Consider the following 21,356-nt stretch of genomic DNA (forward strand, 5'->3'; position numbering starts at 1 on the left):
TCACTTCAGAACATGTCAGAGCGAGTTAGATCTAAAATTCTGATCCTGCACTCATATATTTATAAGGGAGATTTATTTGTTTAGTTTGAAATGTAATGCTCTTTTGTTTTGACAGCGAGAATCCTGGGAATACGATCTCTACGCTGGACGACGATACCCACAAGTCAACATGAACGTGTTTTCCTCTAAGGTTAAAAAACGACCATAGTGGGACTAGAGCTCTTCATATTTTTTTGGAGGGAAAACCCCGCCTCCTGATTTGATTTCACGTATCTGTGCCGTCATTTATGACAAATAAAACTGTCTTCTGACAGAAATCAGACTGTTCAACAAAACTGGCCTTATGACTGTTACTTAAGACTGTTCTCTCTCTCTATTGTCCTCCGTTCACTTTTTAAGGATTTTACCTTCTCTGCTCTTTGACGTCAGTGTCCCGTCTTAAACACATCTTTTACACGTACACTGGGATGTACTTTGGATATATGGACCTTTGAACCAAAGCTATTTTTTCAATGCTTTCCTATTGCACAGGATTATAAACCCCCCTTAAAACTTCCAGCACTTTCACCATGACTCTGCTCAGATACCCGGTCCAGCTGCAGCTGCTGCTCGGTACTGTGCTCGGCTCCTGTTTGGGTTTGGAATTTCTGGGAGCTCGAGGACAGTGGGCCCGTTTTCTCCGCTGGGACGCCAGCACCAGAAGTGACCTCAGCTTCAGGATCAAAACGGACGTGTCCACCTCGTTGGTCTTGTACTTTGATGATGGTGGCTACTGTGACTTCCTGCAGATGATGGTAGTGGAGGGGAAGCTGCAGCTGCGGTTCAGCATCGACTGTGCTGAGACCACGCTGGTTTCGGGTAAACGGGTCAATGACAGCAGCTGGCACTCGGTCACCGTAAGCAGATCCAACCTGCGGACGGTGCTGGGCGTGGACGGAGACAGCAAGGCCGACGAGGTGCGACCTCAGAGGCAGTACATGAAGATCGTTAGTGACCTCTTCCTGGGCGGAGTCCCCCAGGACATTCGCCCCTCTGCCCTGACCTTACCCACCGCCAAGGACCTGCCGCCTTTTAAAGGAGTTATCAGGGACCTGAAATATGGCAACAAGGAGCCTACGCTGCTTAGCAGCCAGAGGGTCCGAATGAACACGGAGGGCGTCTGCACCGAGAACCCGTGTGAGAACGGAGGGATTTGCTCTCTTGTTGACGGGGAACCGCTATGCGACTGTTCCAAGACGGAGTACATCGGCCGATTCTGCAGCAAAGGTAAAGCGACGGATCTTTTATAATTATACAGACGTCTGTGCTAAAAAGTTTTTAACCCTAATTTACTACAGTTTTCATGTCGTAACCAAACGTGATGTCGAGTCTTCAGGATGTGGCTCTGTCCTGCTCTATCTGAGATCTGATTCTTTCTAAAAAAAAGTGTTAGAAATAAAGATACCAAAAAATACTTTCCTTGTCCCTGGGACGTTAACATAAAAGCCCATGTTTATTGGGTATTGTTTACGTTAAAGTTTCTTTAACACCAAATCATTTCCTGTATTAAAAAAAGATTTCTTAATACAGTATATACTTTACCACATTCACATTTTCAGGAAGGAGGGAAAGTTCTGTGTGCTAACTTTATTTCTAAGTGTGTAAATTCTATTTAATTCCACATTAACGTTGTCTCAGGTGGATTTCCAGAAACTACAGCCATGTCTAATGTTTTAATGTCATTTTTGCGTCATTTTACATTTTCTATTTCTGAAGATTTTCTTGTTTTAATGTTGAGGTGTATTTGTGCATCAGTATTCCAGGTGTAGCCATTTTAGATTCTTTGGGGATTTCAAGGTGGCTGGTGGCCATTTCACAGCTTTCTGCTCTGATGTTGCTGGTTCAATACAACACTGTCATTTTTTTTTCCTTCTTTTTCTTTCATTCAAGCAGATGGTTTTCATGAAGGTCACAATGATGTGTATTTAATTCATGCTTGAAATTATTATTTCACCCCCTGGATAAATATCCCCTGGATGTCCAATGTGCTTTAATTCCAAGTTGTTTTTGATGTGTTCATGTTTGTAATATTGACCAGAAACAAATAATGATTTTTTTTTTAAGTTTTCCTTAAAGCACCTTTAGATCCTGGTGCATGATCCCACCAAATGCAAGGTATCTAAAGTGTTGACTGAATGATTGATTTTTTTATTTCTGAAATATTCTTGTGTTGTGGTGTACAGCTAGATCTGTTCTCTGAACACTGTGATGCTTATTTATTTATTTATTTTTTATTTGAACGTTACAAGGTTATTTTGAAGCTGTGACTAAAGTGAATGAATTCATTGAAAGCAATGGGTTAAAAAAAAAACAAAAACAAGGAGGAAGTTTCTGACTCTTAGACCCGAGGCTTTTTCCTTAAAGACTGAAGCGTTTCAGTTGGGCGGGTGATGAATGGGGAGTGTGCCGTGCCATGTTGGTAGTTCTCCTCACTGCAGACACAAACCTCTCAGCGCTGCCTGGAACACAAAATGGCTGAATACCGATTATGCTTCGTTGAAGCGATTTTGGTCGACGTGGAAGCTTTGTGTCCGACGTCGCAATTGTGCACTCCCACATGCGGTTTTGGATAAGAGAGAGAGCGTCTTTTGTCTCGTTTTTTTGTCGCTATCTATGTAGAGCAGTGCTCCGGCACAGATTATATCCACTACGGTGCTGGCAGCCGAGTCGCTCGTACGGGCGCTGGGCTCGAATTTATAGTCGAGGGGGAGGCGTGTAGGATTTTAGCTTTGATTTATTGTTGTTGTTCCTCTCCATCTTGTTTGGATGGCAGGGTTTTTTGCGGTCCGCTGATAGGAGCCCGTGCAGCTCTGATTTCTCTGAAGCCTGAGAAAGAGTGCAGAACATCGTAAAAGAATAAATAACCAAATTTATGGGACCGAGCGCAATTTATATGGAGCCACCGGGGAGACAGGATGCTTTTAAAAACGTTGCCCTCTGGCCTAAGGATCCTATCATATCACATCTCGCTCCCTTTTGGAGTTATTCCAATATGGCTGGGTTTAACATAAGATAAAAATCAAATCATTAGATATATAGAAATCACTTTGCATTGATCATGCCTTAATAATGCATAATAAATGCAGTCATAGCAGTTTTATATATATATATATATATATATATATATATATATATATATATATATATATATATATATATATATATATATATATCTCCTACTATAGCACTTCATAATTTCAGTTATAAGCCTGTATAGTAACTTGGATAATGTGCTGGGTAAAAAAAGACTTGGTAGCACTTCCTACAGTATGAATCCTGTATTCATTAGGCATTATAACAGTTTATAACAGTTACATTGAATACAAAGGACTGTACATAATTACATGCATAGCACACAAGAAAAAAAGAGATTTTGGCATCACTTATTATTAATCCAGTATTCATAATGCATTATAATTCCTTTAATATCAGTTATAAACAGTAGAATATATAATACTTTATAATGCCAGGTATTAACCTATATGCATGCTTATAATTAAAGGTTGACAAACAAAGTGTCGCATTGCCTAAAACTTCATTCAAAATGGATTAGAAATGCATTAGAACCATCTGTAGTTTTGTAACTTGCATAAAGCTTTATATCATTGTCATAAACCTGAAAAAATGTTCATAGTTACATGCATAAGACTCTCTAAGAATCTCGACACTCAGGTTGTAATGTCAGGTAATGTCAAATACTATAACACAGTCTTGTATAAGCCTTTATAAGTCATGTTACAGAACAGATTATGTTTTTCACAAAATAATTGTAAATAATCCTTTTGTGAAGCATTATAACAGCCTGTGCCCTAATCGCAGATCTTTAGCTATATTATTACTAAGTGGTTTATAAAATAGTATGCATTTATAATGTATTATCCAGCATACATAATAAATCTGTAGTCAAGACCTCCATTGTCTAATACAAGAGCAGGAGTCACAATTGGTGAACTTCTTCAGACAGGACAAGAGTCCTATAGTCCTCATTATAACACCTAACATAATCCTTAATATATGCACTTTAAAAAACTGTGAATGTTCTAATGAACAGGTATAATTAGGTATATAACCCTACATTATGAGTTTATATACTTATGTTTTACTATGATGCTTTGAAATAATGGTCATAAGCATGTAACAAATCACTATAACAAATGCTATGATTATAACTTGTGGTACAGATACCATACAGGCAGCAAGTGTACTTATGAACAGTTATAATATGTTATGAAACCTTCCATTATGAAGTAATGAAATACTTAGATTGTAGGTTGCTCTACCTACTTATGAGCATTTATACAGGATTATATAAAACACAAGTATGAGTTCATAATGTGGGGATCTATAACACAAACATATAGAACATGCTTGTGATTATTACTATTACAATTACAATTGCATTGTTTATGATGCAGTTCTAAACTGTTAAGAAATGTGTTATAATCAGGTGAGTTGGCACTATATCTAATTGAGATCTTCCTGTAATGTACTACACAAAGTAGGGCTGGCTTAAATGTTAAAAACACTTACAGTATAAAGCATCATGTAAACAATTCGTAATATTAAATAAAACAAAGTTTAGTACATTGTCATTAAGAGTTATAACTATGTATTTAACCTTATGAAGGCATTGTTACATGATAATAATATTCATGAGTTCAGAAATTTTGCACGTTATAATCCATTCATACACATTGTTAAACGTATTTATAAGGACACGTTACACTCTCAGCATTATTAAGCTTTATGGGAATCCTACAGTATATAATGGCGGTATATGCATTATAAACAGTGCTTATAACATGGTTATTTTAACAATCTGTAAATGCATGCTAAACAGTGCAACAAACCAAAATGAGATTTTATAAATAGTTATAACAATTTGTATAATGCCTTACGAAATCTTACAAATGCATTATAACATATTCCTATGTCGTTAGACAAACGGCCAAGGAAGCTTCTTAGCGAGCCTCCGTGCATGGTGGAGAAACTGCTTTTGGTTGGGGTCCATATGGCAACACTTAGTCTGCCGTGTAAAAATTAGCCTGCAATGTGTGTTGTGGAGAATACATTTAGTTCCAAACACAGAAACAGCAACAGGAACCTGACACTTCACTCGATGGGCAGATGGTTAAAATGGCCTCAGAACTATGTGCTGTTGATGTAGCGTATGTTCCTCGCTCGGTGGCAAATGTGACAGCCGCACCGCTACATTATTTGCAAACATTTGTACTCTTTTTCAGGCTCGGAATAACAAACAAATTTTGGCTGCGAAACAAAAGCCCAGTCTGTTCTTTCTTCTCACGTGGATGTCGTTCGAGTCTAATGCACTTGGACTTGAGGATTTAATCCTGCCCAAGATCAAATTATTAGCTGTTCGAGAAGACAAATACGTCTTGCGGTTTCGGTTACCAGTTGATGACGGATCCTGAGGTTTTGACAGAAGAAGCTGCCGGAACGTGTATCGATCTTGGTGCAAGGGGAAAAAAAAAGATTTCTAGACTTACAGAGAAACTGGGTCAGGGGAGAAACGTGAGAACAGCTTAAGAAGAGGAAGAAGAAGAGGGCATGCTAGACATTGTCAGACATGTGAAAATCAGGCAAAGACCTGGCAACGTGTAACGCATCTCATCAGCCTTTTAATGAGCAGACAGATGTATCATCCTGTGCTATGACATGACCTGGAAATAAGTTACCACAGAATTTAAAAAAAAGTCAGAAATGTTTGTTTGTGACAAACAAATCATGATCTAGCGCTGATTAGCATGAATTAAATCTGACTAACAAAGATGAGCTCAGAGAAAACAAACACAGATCATGATTTCAAAACTACTTTTATTTGTACTAATGAGCTTTTGAAAAAGCATAAGCAAAACGTTTATAAAGTCTATATAAAACAATATAACACACTACCTCGTAATGACAGGTTGCATAATGCATTGTGACTTCAGTTCATGAGCACAAATGTTCCTTAGCTTATATCATGACAATCACTTGAGCAATGAGCATTTCTGAATATCCTGTTAGGCATTATAACATCTTACGTATGCTATATAATATGTTATAGAGGTCTATCACTATCAAAGATTATAATATATTTTAATAATGTCAGGTAACATGACATGTTTGTTAGAACGCTGTACGTGTATTTCAGTGTTATAATGCATTATAATAAGGGTTCTGAGTAACTATCAATTGTTAAGAGCATATATTATAAGTTTATGCATGTTATATTAATACACTATAAAACTTCTGTATATGAGTTAATAATATTAGGCTACACAACACATAAATATCTACAACTCACAAAACAGAATATTCTAATGTTATAACAAAGGACATAGAGTTGTACAGTATGCATCATATCGATGCATCATAGTCATTTTTGTTTACAGTGTGATTATGAACAGATTATAAAGTGTTACATAACCTGATATTATGAGGTAATACAGTATATTTATTCTACAGTTATTCCACAGTATATTTGTTCAGAGAGCATTATAAATGATCTATAACTACTTATAAGCATTTATACATGCATTAGAAGGCACTATACAATGTCAGGTTACCTAATTTCTAAAAGAGGCCTACATATTCAGATGTTCTAAAGGTTTTATTGTATAATAATTTATAACATACTGTATCACACTGTTTATGACCCCCTTATAAACACGTTTTATAATACATTATGTAACCTTATGAACTTATATAGTTATGGTGTGTAGAGCGTCATGATTACTGCCCGTGAACATTTATACAAGATATGTATAGCTACATTTTGTGTCACCTGACATTGTGAGGTCATAGTGCTCATTTGGACAGTGTTATGCATGTAACTATTACTACTTATGAGCACCTTATGCAGGATTATATGGTAGTTTGTATACTATATGATACATTAGAAAGGCATGCCAGGTTACATAATGCATCATTATTGCCTATAAATGTTATAATGCATTATAGCAAAGACTCTTCAGGAATATTTAGTAACATGAATGTAACTATGACTCTTTATTAACACTTATGAACATTATACTTTATGATTAATAAAATAAATATATAAAAAGGCTTATAACATATACATTTATACATATATACTTATATATATATATATATATATATATATATATATATATATATATATATACTATATATATACTTATATATATATATATATCCTTTCATGCGCCTCCTTATTCAGTTATTCATCGTTTATTAGCATGTTGAGGTCATGAGAGCTCATTATGATATTGATAGGGTTTAGGACGTAACCTGAGAACCCGGACCAGGCGTCAGAATGCCGGAGAAATTGTGTCTGCAGTGAAGGAGAACTCGGACAGGCGTGATAGCACGTGGACTCGAGCTCCATGTAAGCATCAGCGTCTCATAAATCCAGGACCCTCTCTACAGGGAGCAGGTTCTGTCTTAGTGCCTGTTTGGATTTATGGCTCAGGCGAGGATGTGGGTTACAGGAAAGTGTGTTAAACCCAGGAAAGCACATAGATCTTTCTGATGACATGGGTCAAATGAATAACATTTGTGTATGAACATGCACAGGGCAGTTATGAAGCCTCGTGCATGCTGGCAGGAGTGCTAAGGTTTGCATGATAGATTTCATGCAACGGCAATGAGAGTGGGCTCTAATGGTGGAAATCTTTCTCTCTTCTTGTTTTTTTTTTGTTTGTTTTTTCTTCTCTTTTTTTGTCCCCTCTGCTGATTCGCCGATGCTACAAACAGAGGCCAACAGCATCCCAGGTGAGTTCACATAGGACACAACAACATGATACGTGTCATGTCTATGTTTATGGTAACACTTTCTATGAAGATCATGTCTTTAATAAGCTATGAACACATTATTATCATGTAATAACCTATCCATAAGGACCTAAACACATTGTCGCAATTGTTTATAAAAATAAATTATACTTTACACATTACAAAAACTTATTTTTACACCATTATAAAATGATACGTTCCTTACTATTGACCATATTATCAACACTGGTTACAATGCATTTATAAATGCATTATGAACTCTGCTATAATACACAATACTTGTTAGGGCAATGTAAATACTTGACTAATGCTTGCATGGTAATAAACACATTCAGTGGGTCAGAATAAATATGGCCTTGGTACATATTATAGGTCATAATATATGTGTTATAATACATTTATAAGCCATTTTGTATATAGTTATGATGACTGATTATTAGATATAGAGTTTATAATTTTTTCAATTCAATCACAATTGTCAACTGTTCTGGAGTTATTGGAGATAAAATGCTGAATTACCAACAGCTGACTTACACCAGTTATTAACCTACATACAGCAATGCACAATAACTGACGCCGTTGAGTGCTATTAGTCTTAATGCGTCTTACAGGCACTATTTATATATTTCATAATGCTAATTCACGTTGCTATAAAGTATAATACATTTTCATTATATTGGGTATAAATCTTTATGAATAATTTATAACATGTTATGAATCATGTTCATGTTTATAAGATATGCATGTATATGGTCTTCCTGGAAAGTGTTACCAAGAGAATCAGTGCATGATGTCATACTTTTTACCAGATAATCGCCAGATAATGGCTTAACATTAGCCATTTACAGTTAGCCTAAAGTCAAGTCAAAACGTTATAAATTCTTATTATGAAGAAAAAAAAAAAAAAACAAGCTGAAATATGAACAGCTTACAACCTGTTAGCAAGCTAACAATTACCAAGACAGGAGCAACCAAATACATTTGCAGTTATCTAGCTAACTTCTAACTTTTGCTAACTTGCTAGATCAGCTATTAGAAGCGAACGCAGCTTTGTTTTGCACAATACTAACATTATCTATTTTATTATCTGGAACAATTTTAGTTATTAGCAGCTTTTATGCTGGAGATTAGCTTCACTTTATCATATGTTAGCATCTTTGGCTAGTGAATTACACTGTATTTTAGTTTGCTTAATGCTTAGTTTTATACTTATGATGTAATTCTTGCTCTAATGTTTGATGGTCAAGTTATTAGTTATTAGCAGAGTTATTAACCGTTATCCTGTGCTAATTCGGGCTGTATAAAATGCTCATAAAGCTTACTTAGAGACTCTTTGATGTTAGATGTGGAGATATGACATCATCACTGACTTGTGATAATTTTGGTTAGCGTAATGTTTTTTATGTCTAAAATTCAAAGCTTTTTATGTGATTTAACGTATTGTCATGATGAACAGTGTGTTCTGAGATCTTTCTCTCTCTCTTTTTTCTCTCTCTCTCTCTCTCTGTCTCACAAAGGCTTGGCACACATGATGATGGCCGAACAAGGTACACTTTACCTTTCCTCACCTGAACCACTTATAACGTGCTGTGCATTTGCTGCATTTCTCAATGCTAACTTTTTCTCTCTTTTCTCTTCGTAAACGCCGTCCTATCACGGATCCCCTTTTCCCATCTCTCCTATTTCGCCTTCCCGCCGAACTCCATACGTGAAGCCAAGAGCAAAGGTATTGCACTTTTCCTTTTCCTCCTTTGCTGTGTGCACTTTGGAGTCGTTTCACCGGAGTGTGTTTGCTGTGTTTCATTTAGCGTTCCTTGCTAATGGCCTCTCAGCATGGGTACCTGGATTAAGCGGATAATTAAATGGGTTTTAATTGAAGGCAAACGCAAAAAGGACAGCTTTAACTGCATGAGTGCATGGATTTAACCGCTTTACTTCTTTCTGATGGAATTATGACAAGGGGGCACTTGGGTAGAAACACAATCTGTTCCACACAGCTGAGTGTGTGTGTGTGTGTGTTTGTTTGGATGCTGAGGTGAAATATGACAAATGATGTGATGCAATTTGAAGCGTCAGCGAAAAAAATCCAGCACACAACAACAGCTCAGAAATTCTAAATTCTGTTTTTTTTTCTTTCTGTCTTTGCATGAGAAACAAAGTCACAGTTGTGTGCACTTTTTTTAATCACCTGCATTAACATTGATCATTAATCTTAGAGCAAAATAGTTCAAGACACGTTCTGGGTTTATGTCTTTGTTTATGTTTCTGAAAATTTTGTTTGGTTTCATTACACTTATTTGCATCAATTGGCAACCCTGATGAATGGAAATACAAGTTCATGCAGTCAGAGACTGCTTCATTTTTTTTTTATTTAATTTTTTTTTTTTTTTAGCGTACGATGTTGACCCCATGGCGAAAAGTGTGAATGTAGAAAGAAAACGTAGTGAGAAAAAAAAAAAACAGGAGTTTAATGTAAATATTTTTAGGGCACTGGAGTATTTAGAGTAAAGGAGCTTGCATCATCGATCTAGAGATTTACGCCATCACGTAGGAAAGAGGAGCAAGTTTATCTGTTCAGTTTTATCATTTAAGCAAAGGGACGAAGAAACAGAGAAATTGTTGAGACATTTTGAAATTGTTAAATCTTAAATTCCATTCATTTTATTTATTTTTTTATTTGTCATTTGTATTGCTTGTTGCCACTGAAATGTTTAATTGTGTATTAAGTAAAAAGATAATAGTTTATCTTACAATAACCACATGATCCAACATTTTTAATTTTATTTTATATTATTGTTTAGTTTGTTGTTGGTTGTTTATTTTATTTTATTTTAATTTCATTTTATTTCATTTTATTTCATTTCATTTTATTATTTTCTTATACCAATGTGTCATATTGATCCTATTTATTTACATTTATTCAGACCAGTGTTTTTTTTTTTTTTTGTACAAGCTAATTCATCATGCTCTTATATCAATTAAAAAAAAAAAAAAACACTACCGCTGACTGTCACAAAGCTCTGATACTGGAGACTCCTTCCAATAAAATTGTCTGGTTACAGAAACCTGACATTTTTTATTTTTTTGTATAAGTGAAACAAATGAGCTGTTGCTATAGAAACGGTGACGTATTAAAACGAGCGTGTTAACGTTAACCTATGATTTGCAGCTTCGCTATTGCGTCAGAGTGAAAATTACAAAACATGGCGGAAAATGGTGTGAAAAAATGTGTTTACATGTCCTCGTTGATAATGATGCTTTATCGGTTTTTCTACTAATCCGTTGTCACTACACGCAATGTTTAAGCGGTGAGAGTGAACGGTTGTACGGTTCTGTAGAGCGCTAGCATTTGGGGAAAAGAGCATTCTTCTTTCTCGGCTAATTGATTGACGTACATTACAGATGAAGCGCCGAGCTACAGTATCCTGACAGAACTGGAGGCACATGCTGCTGTATTTAGACCAGCTTTTCTCTGTGGACATGAACAGTGTGTGTGTGTGTGTGTGTGTGTGTGTGTGTGTGTGTGTGAGACAGAGCTTTCCTCTACTAACTAATAGTGTGCGGTCAGTAAAATCCGTGGCAGTAAATTCATCCTGATGCATTAGTGCTTATTCGCCAGCGCTGCATCAGCGGCCTTGTCATATTGCACACACAGCGTCTTGTCTCCAGTCTTTCCTCTCGCTCTCTTCCCTGTGCTTAATCCCTCAACACCAGCGCAGACATTATTACAAATCAGCCTGGCTGTCTGCCTGCGTTAACACGACGGGGGCTACCAGTTAAGCCATTTGCATTCGTTGCTGAAAAAACAAACAAACAAAAAAAAATCTCTGCTAACATTCAGACGATTATTCATCAGCAGTCACTTTCGCTGCCACACCTTCTCTCTGTTTTTTTTTTTGCCTTCGTTCTTCTCACCTCTCAGATACATGTTGTGCTCTCTGCCTTGGGAAATTCTTTCATTTTCTGATTCTTTTCTTTCCGCACGATTCTTTCTTTGTGCACGATCCAGTTTTTTGTGATGGACGTCTGAGGAGAGAGTCGAGGAGATTATTTTCCTATAAAATATTCCTATATATATATATATATATATATATATATATATATAAACAGTCTACATACACGTGAGCGTCTACGTCGGCCTTGTTGTTAAGACACACAGCCGCCATGTTGATGAAGTAAATCTGTTGTTGCAGTGTTTTTTGTAGTTGATCTTTGAGACAGTAGCTGTGGAGAAGAAGAAGAAAAAAAAAAAAACAGTAGATCCTGCCAAGACTGATGAACTCACATCCCAGATAATGAATTGCAGACATTATGCAAATAGCATGCTAATTATCTAATCAGATTTGATTCCATTAAGGATGGGAACCGGCTCGGTAACCTTGAGCAGGCCCTGATAATCAAGCACTGATCATCTCTCTTGTCTTGTCTTTTTTTTCTCTCTCTCTCTTTGCTCTATCTCTGAGGACAGAAGTCCCCAAATCCCACTGGCTATTTGTCCTAGACAAGGATTTTATTTCGAGTGTCTTAAGAAGAACAATAGTATTGAGCGCTGCGCTCTCTAGAGACCGCCTTAATTGCTTCATACTAATTTGTATTTACTTGCGAAGTGATAATTATGGAAACTAATCAGGGTGATCAAGTAGGAAGTTTATTGGTGAGTGAAATGCTTTTTTTTTTTTTTGTGAAATCTCGTTTACTAAGTTATGCTAACAGCCACCGGTTAAGCGTCACATCTGAAGCTGGTGTCAAGGTTTAGATTTTATTTATTAAAAACACATTAACTTAATTTAAAAAAAAAAGAAAATGATGTGTATCAGAAACGATAAAGTGTTAATCTGCCACCTTTAGCATTTATTATATATTATATATATATATATATATTGGTTAAATATAAATTGGGATTTTTCCATCACTGGATCCAGGAGGACTGTTTCCTGGTTTGTGTCATGGCCCCTAATCCTCCTCCTTCTCCTCCTCCTCCTCTTCGTCCTCCTCCTCCTGGTCAGAGCTAGCACTCGTGCTCATTAGCATAGCTTCCGGAGACTCGTCTCACTGAAGAGCGCTCTCTCTGAGAGGGAGGTGCCGAACGCCGTCTGCGAGACAGAGATAATGAAATCTTTATCACATGTTCGGGAATCCTGTAATTCCATTTGCTCTCTTAATCCCTGACTCGCTTTGTTTTGCCGTCACTCAGCAAACAGTGAAGCGACGTGACGATGGCTGGTCGCCAAACGAAAAGTGCAAACGAAAGCGCACGTGACACAAAGTCAACAGGGGTGTGAAGGAGGCACAAGGAGGCACCGGGACTGTACATAACGCTTCATATGATGCATCCAGAACACGTACAAACATACATGAAGAGTTTGAATTTTAAATAACCAAGTTGCATAAGTATTTGCACCCTCATACTAATACTAATGATTTTTCTTGCTCTTTCTTGGACTCAGAAACGTTGATCCTTTCCTTTGTCCTTTATTAATGGGTCATTGTTAGACACATGAAGGTCAATTTTGTGCTAAAATGGACTGGTATTTGTAGCTATTCACGTTTCCCTTTAGCTTGATTTAAGCTCCAGTTCTGTTCAGCACTAAATCACGATGCGACCACCACCATGCTTTACTGTGAAGATGGAGGTCTTTTAATGTGATGTGTTTGTTTTAATACCATATTGGAAGTTTTGGTGAAGTATCTGAGATTCTTGTCACATGCGGACAGAAATCAGTACTCAGTAATTAGTCTGATGTTCCTGCAGTTCCTGTAGATATCTCAGCAGCCTCCTTGGGGAGGTTTTGTCTTCCATACTTTTGGAAGAACTCTACGTCTGGTTCTGTCTCTGTTGCAGTTTGCACAGAACCTTGCACAAAAAAAGGCTCAAGCTAAAAAAAAATAATAAAATAAAATAATTAATTAACAAAAAATGGAAAAGTTGTGGCCTGGGGCTTTTGTTTACGTGATGCTGTGAATAATGTGAGAGCACAACTGCTAACCTGTCATGGAGATGACAAAAATATAGCGCCCAGCAATAAATTAGCACCAGACTCCCAAAAGGCATCGCAAAATATCAATATTCAGGATAAACATTTTTAATGCGTTTCAGAGATGATTTGTTAAGAAAAAACAACAACAAAAAAAAATAACATTTTATTTACAAATATAAGGGGGGATGGGATTATTTGTTAATATGTATTTGTTCCATGTATCCATGTGCAATATAAAAACAAAACAAAAAACAAGGCAAAAATTGTTTTTATTTATTAGTTTGTTTGTTTATTGTTTGTCTGTTTGTGTTTGTTCCATATAATCCATGTCAAATATACAAACAAACAAACAAACAAACAAACAAAAACAATGTTTGCCTCTACAGCAAAATGGTTACATCAAACTAATCCACATTTTCTGGTGATGATGGTGATAATAATCTGCTCCAAAAGAACCCAAGATCTTTCCTAGAAATAAGCCCCGCCCCAAATGCAACTAACTCACAAGCCATTCAAAGATCCTTCACTTTACTTGAGTGATGAAATATGAGGTGAGGTTGTGAGGTTGTACTCTTAGAGCCCTGGACCTGTGCAGTCCAGCTCCTCCTTGTTCTTGTGCGAGCGTCGGTGTGAGCCGTGCACTGATCAGCGGCACCATGTTGCTACTCGTGTAATCAGGACAGACAGCACAGGGTGCACTCCATCCCAATTATCTTCATCACGCTCCATTCTGTGCTTACCGTTGTAACCGAGACGACGCAAATAAACCCCGCCTCCTGCCTCGGCCAGCAAATCCATGTCCGATGCTTGCTTCCCAACCCCCAAACCCTAAAACATTGAAAACACCCACCACACACACACACACACACACACACACACACACACACACACAACATTCCTGATTGCCTCCATTTCCTCGAGGCACGCCTGACAAATTCAGCTACTGTACACACAGGTTCCCTTTTTACAACCCCCGAGGGAACAAGTGCCATTTGATTATGACTAAATGTGATTCTTGTCCCTCCCCGAGCGTACTGTGGTGGTGTTTTGTCTCGGGGGAGAGGACAGGGACGAGGACAGATGGAGGGGGATAAGGGGGACGAGGGGGACTCCCTGATTGCAGCAGTCTGGTTTGACTTGAAAGCTGCCAAATGAACAGCAAACTGATAATTATTGGCTCAAATAGGCAATCAGCAGGCTGTGTGTGTGTGTGTGTGTGTGTGTGTGTGTGTGTGTGTGTGTGTGTGTGTGTGTGTGTGCTACCAATCAAATGTCACTCTCTATCAGAAAGGCTCTGGTTATCATGTGGCACACACTGAATCAAAGAACAAACAGCGTTTAGAGGAAATTTGGAGTGAAATTTAATTTTAAAAATAAAACAAATCCGTAAAATGTTGAGTTCTGGTTGCCGTTTTGGCCCACAGACATGAATAGTCTATAACAAGTTATAAACACATGTCACGTAGCATTCATAAGGCCTTAATGTTCATAACACATTATAACTACCTCAATCTGACTCCCGGCTCACAAATACAACTATAATACAACTTATAAGGCATTATAATCAGGTTATAGTGCCATATGTCTGTCAGTAACCTACTCTCACGTACAGTACAGTATGCTAGGTGTATAATGCCTTATAAGATGTTATGTTGCCTACTCTATGTATTTGTAGGTTATTACACATATTGCTTTTATTTTTATTTTATTTTTATCAGCTCTGATGTTTTCCAGTGTGAGTAAAATACTTTTATCTGAAAACTTCCATCCACAGGAACTAAAAAATGTAAAAGATGTGATGTTAGAGAGCAGCGTCTGGGTTAATGGAGCTCCTGAGTGAATTGTGGCAGGCTTTTAATGCTTTTAATACATGAACAGAGCTGTATTAATGCGGATTAACTCCGACTCAACCCACGGCTGTTTACTCTGATCCCTTAAATCTCAGACGACCCTCTGGAGGTTTGTCCTCGCTCGTTTTCTGATCCGATCGCTAACACTGATGGACCACCTCCTCTTTGTCCTTCACCTCCTTCGTCCGAAAATGCGACACTTTCGTTTCTATTAACCTCTCAACAACCAATGTGTCGAGCACTGAAGAGAATATTGTTGTTTTTTTTCTTCACAATAAAGTGAATAGGATGCCGTAAGTGAATGTTGTCGTATCGTGAGACTAATATTTATCATTTAAAAAAAAATTATGTTTGATTCAGTTGTTACAAAATGCATATTTATTTATTTATTTATTTATTTAAATATAAGCTATGTTATTACTATGATTATTCTTCATTGAATTTAAGTTTGTGGGATCATATTATGTAGCTATACAGCAACTATCACATCATGTAGGCTTTCTAGCAAAGGGAGAGGAAAAAAAACAGCCAAAAACAACAACAACAACAACAACAACAACGATAAAGTTCAGGTTTATTTCATATTTATAAACATAAGGGGAATAAAAGTCTATTCTACAATTATTAATAAATGCTTATAGAAATATTTTAGGATAAGAGATCGTGTCACTGGATCTCAATATTTAGTTTTGTCTGCAAAAGGAATGAATAAATAAATAAATAAATAAATAAATCATTAAATTAAATCTAAACACATTCTAAATGTGTATAATATAATATAATATAATATAATATAATATAATATAATATAATATAATATAATATAATATAATATAATATAATTTTGGAGGAACCTGGAGAACCCTGAGGACGTTTATGTGCTCATGGCTGGAACCCGTGGAACCTTCTGCACCCCTGTGCCACTTTTCTTATGTAGTATCCACATAACAGTAATGATATTTGACTTAATCACACTTGCCTGAGGGGGCGCTGCAGAGCTCCGAGCTGATCTATGGTCAGTAAAAGTGTTTCTGTACGGTGGACATGTGGTGGTCTGGGAGTTGCTCGTATTGATCCTCATTACGCCGTGTGAAAGCAGGGACAGAGGTCTTATCATCTCCATAGCTGCTCTTTAATTACCACGTGAGCAAGATGAGCACATTTACGCTCATAATGATTATTGATTCGGGTCACAACAGATCAGGGTTGTTTTTCTGACCACCAGAAGGTCACTGTGTGTGTGTGTGTGTGTGTGTGTGTGTGTGTGTGTGTGTGTGTGTGTGTGTGTGTGTGTGTGTGTGTAAAAAAAAAACACTGATCATAAAAGGAGAGTAAAACCTATTTAGTTTTTTAGGAGCTGCTGCTATTACACCATTCTAGCATTTTCTATGATCATTAATAAACACATTCATGAGATGTTATAAACCATCCATAAGCCATACCAGGTTATTAAAAAAAATTGTTATGGACAAGTGTATATATATATATATATATATATATATATTTATGTCTTACATGTTTACAGCAGATTAGTAAGCAATATAACCCTGGCTATGACTAAATGGCTTATGAATAGCTTATAATGCTTAAGAACCATTGCTCTAAAATGTTAGCACAGGTAATTATACTGCTAAAGAAAATGGTTTATAAATATGTCATCGCTTGTTATTCATCTATTTATAGGTTATTAAACATTTGACCTTCATTCAAGACATTAGGCTTTAATGCTTACAGCAGCTCATAATATGTTACAACCACTGCTAGAAACTGTAATGCATGTGCACAAGTAAATATAGCAAGCACTAAAATAGTTTAGATATGTGTTATAATATATTATAGATGTATTCCAAAGTCATCATACATATGACACTCGTAGAAATCGTTAGAACAATTCATATAAGGTTATAACCATTGTTATAAAGCATAATGCACTTTCAGCAGCATTTATAGCAATGTGTAATAAGGCTTATAAATGTGTCATAGCATGTTTTGGACATTTAAACAATTGGCCTTTATGGAAAGAATTAGGCTTTTGTGCTTACAGCAATTTATAATGAATTATAACCACTTATATTTTAATTTCTATTAAAGTTATTTAAGAATTAAAGTGATTTGTTTTGCAATCTTCACAACCAAAAATGTTTTTTGCAATTGCGTTTGAAAGGTTTTTCCGTCTTCCATCCAAATATCCAACCCTGTTCTGGACCCCATGAGTTATTAGAGTATATTAAAAGATGGCGTCAGAGTGTGTAGGTTTTTTTTTCACTTGCTGCAGCAGACGCAACTCTGTCGACGTCATTTAATTGTTTTTTCCCCTCGTGGAGACTTGACTCAGCTCAAACCAACGCTTGCCGATTTTGCTCTCTACAGGCATTGAGTCAGCTCGGTGACGCACGAGCCTCCATTAGCAAAAACACACGGCCATTTTGTGCAGCACGATTTCGATTTCCAGTCAATCAACCCCTGATTCCCAGAGTTCTTCGTGATCCCGTGTTGTCTTTACGTCGTGTCGTTTGTTTTTAAAATCGTTTTCACACCACGGTGCTTTTGCATCCTCGATTCTGATTGGTCAGAAGGTGTTCATTCGGTTTCTCGGGTATCTTCAGGACAGAGGAGTTTCCTTCTGGTGTCTGGGGAAAATCAACCAGGGAAAAAAAATAAGATAGAGAGAGAGAGAGAGCGAGAGAGAGAGAGGCTGATAAATCTGCTTATAGCCGCTTTAAAGGTACGTCTTGTAGACATTCCACAGCACTAAATGTGGTGGTGTTTAATTTATCAGTAAAGCCTAATATCTATAAATCTATAAATTCCTGTTATGAATCCTGTGCTAATAATGCATTTATTACACATGCATTTACGCATAAATACATCCAGTGTAAGCCATTATAATCCTGTAATAAAGCTCATAAGTCGTTGGTCATAATTTCAGCTTGCATAATTTCATAAAAAACCGAACCATCCGAGCAATAGGTTTAAAAGTATTGCTATAATGCTATTATTCTTACTGTTAACATTTTATAAGCGCTTTATACGTATCACTACTGTCGTAACCTGATCTGTAATGCCTTTTTCATAAGTGTTTGTAATAATATGAATAATTCCTTATTAACGTGTATAACAGCTGATGACTATATTTATTATTCGTTATACTGTACATACGGCCTTCATAGAAGTTGGAGCAATTTGATATGGATTTATTTAAAAAAATAAAAAAAAGGTGTTTATCACAGATGGAATAAACCTTCATAGGCTTGAATAGTTTATATAGGGTAATGACAGGCATCCTGAATGAGTAATAGCGGCATTATGTAGCGTTATATACACTGTACAGAAATGTAACCTTAACACAGCATTTAAAAGCTAAAAAGTTTTCATTTCTAAAACCATTATTTATTTATTTATTTTTTTTGAAATGTACATGATCTCTCTGGTGTTTATGTTTGTGTACACGGTGACTACGTGTCGTCGTGTGCACTATGACCCAGCGCATCATCAGTTAATTGCTCGCCATCGTCTCTCAGCGTCTCGCCGCAGACGAAGTTACACAGTAACCCAGTGTCGGTTTCACGGCAGGACAGACGCAGCGTAGAGCTTCAGACTGATACCCGAGCTGTAATCTGAGCCACGCTTGCTGAGAAAAGATGGAGTTTATGACCTCATGCCAAACGTCATGCCTGCCAACGAGAACCGGGCCAAACAATAAAGATGACAGCAGTCTTTTTTTTTATTATTATACTTTTTTTTTTAAATCTTAGGAAATCACACCAAAATTTTATCAGAGGTTGTCGAGACTTACATTAAACTCTCTGTTGTGATGTGAAGCCGGAGATTGGTCGCTATGTGCCAGGCCTCCAGACGCATGCTGAGTATTACAGATGTAACACTCACAGTGTTAGTGTTGTGTGTATGTGGGTAACTTTACTACCAGGTTAGCTGTTACCTCAAAGTTACACAACTGAGTGAGGAATAAAACACGACAATAAATCACAAAGATCAACAAAATGAGGACAGAGTAAAGTCCTGACTCGATGCACAGGTAGCTTTTATGTAGGGTAGCTACTTACTTACACACGCTCGTCACAAATCAGTCAGCCCTGGACCAAATGATAGCATGAAGAAAGAAAGAAAGAAAGAAAGAAAGGAAGAAAGAAAGGAAGAAAGAAAGAAAGAAAGAAAGACAGAGAAAAAAGAAAGAAAGAAAGAAAGTAAGAAAGAAAGAAAGAAAGAAAGAGAAAGAAAGAAAGAAAGTAAAAAAAGAAAGAAAGAAAGAAAGAAAGAAAGAAAGAAAGAAAGAAAGAAAAAATAAATAAAGAAAAAAGAATGAAAGAAATAAAGCAAGAAAGAAAGAAAGAGAAAAAAAGAAAGAAAGAAAGAAAGAAAGAGAAAGAAAGAGAAGAAAGAAAGAAAGAAAGAAAGAAAGAAAGAAAGAAAGAAAGAAAGAAAGAAAGAAAAAGAAAGAAAGGCTAACTGTAGCTCGGGTAAGTGATTAGCTCAAAGGCATTAAGGTGACACATGAGAGAGAGAGAGAGAGAGAGAGAGAGAGGGAGAGACATGAATTTATTTATTATTTAGACCCTTCAAAATTTGGGGGAGTTTTTGGTGATTGTTGTAGTCAAAAATGCTTGACTTTTTTTTTTTTTTTTTTTTTTTTTTTTTTTTTATCATTTATTCTTTCCGAAAGTTTGTGTTCGATTTTGTGTTCATTTCCCGAGGGACCGTTTTTTTATCGGTTTATCGTTACATTTAATGTTGTGGAACGTTCATTAAACAAGGTGGGTCATTACACCAAAGAAAAGAAAGAAAAAAAAAGAAAAGCTTATGTTACTGACCTCAGTGCAGCTCAGGCTCCTCCTCTCTCCTGAAGATTTTTTAAAAATAAATAAATAAATGAATAAAACATTAAAGCTTTAATTCTGGATGTTGACACTGGAGACTTCTTCCATAAATACGTTAGTAATTTATGTTTATTTTCTTTTGTTCAATAGGAACCGTTGCGTATCGGAAAGTAAACCGACGTCTGTCTGTTTTTTTGTTTTGTTGTTTTGTTCACAAGCTTTGTTTTTATGATCGATCTCAGCAAATTCTCCCGAGCGCCTACAAAATGGCCGCCCAGACCTGCGGTAATGTTAGAACAAAGCGGAGCAGCGCGGTGGCTTTAATAGCGTAATGACATAATCGGTCGTTTCAGTAAATCAGTCGGGAAATCCCAGTGGCTCAGAGGAGAGTTTTACTTCAGGCAAAGTCAGTAGCAGAGGGCAGAACATAATTCATCTGTGTAGAAGCTCCAGCAGCAGTTAGAGAGGGAATGCTAGCGTTTCTGCTAAAGCAGCGTTTTTTTCAGCCGCTGAGATCTTCCACGTTGCTTTGTGTTTTGCGGCGTGACCGATACCGTTATCTCCCATGTGGGCGTGGCCTGTCCGTCTCTATTTATCTCTGCTGCTTCTTCATTCATTCACTCACTCATTCATTTTCTACCGCTTATCCAAGCTACCTCGGGTCACGGGGAGCCTGTGTCTATCTCAGGCGTCATCGGGCATCAAGGCAGGATACACCCTGGACGGAGTGCCAACCCATCACAGGGCACACACACACACACACTCACATTCACTCACACAATCACACACTACGGACAATTTTCCAGAGATGCCAATCAACCTATCATGCATGTCTTTGGACCAGGGGAGGAAACCGGAGTACCCGGAGGAAACCCCCG

The 21,356-nt window shown here is 37.0% G+C and overlaps 1 protein-coding gene across 1 annotated transcript in view; it reads left to right on the forward strand.

The window, feature by feature from the left end:
* The first annotated feature begins 407 nt into the window (after positions 1-407).
* nrxn3a (neurexin 3a) overlaps positions 408-21,356 on the forward strand; it is a 291,045-nt gene continuing 270,096 nt past the window's right edge. The window contains exons 1-4 of the mRNA XM_060880486.1: positions 408-1,266; positions 7,777-7,794; positions 9,333-9,362; positions 9,530-9,541. Coding sequence (XP_060736469.1) covers positions 570-1,266; positions 7,777-7,794; positions 9,333-9,362; positions 9,530-9,541 — 757 coding nt within the window. The 5' untranslated portion in view covers positions 408-569. The remainder of the gene's footprint in view (positions 1,267-7,776; positions 7,795-9,332; positions 9,363-9,529; positions 9,542-21,356) is intronic.

The sequence above is a fragment of the Tachysurus vachellii genome, chromosome 10, assembly GCF_030014155.1.
Source record: "Tachysurus vachellii isolate PV-2020 chromosome 10, HZAU_Pvac_v1, whole genome shotgun sequence".
In the NCBI taxonomy this organism is placed as follows: domain Eukaryota; kingdom Metazoa; phylum Chordata; class Actinopteri; order Siluriformes; family Bagridae; genus Tachysurus; species Tachysurus vachellii.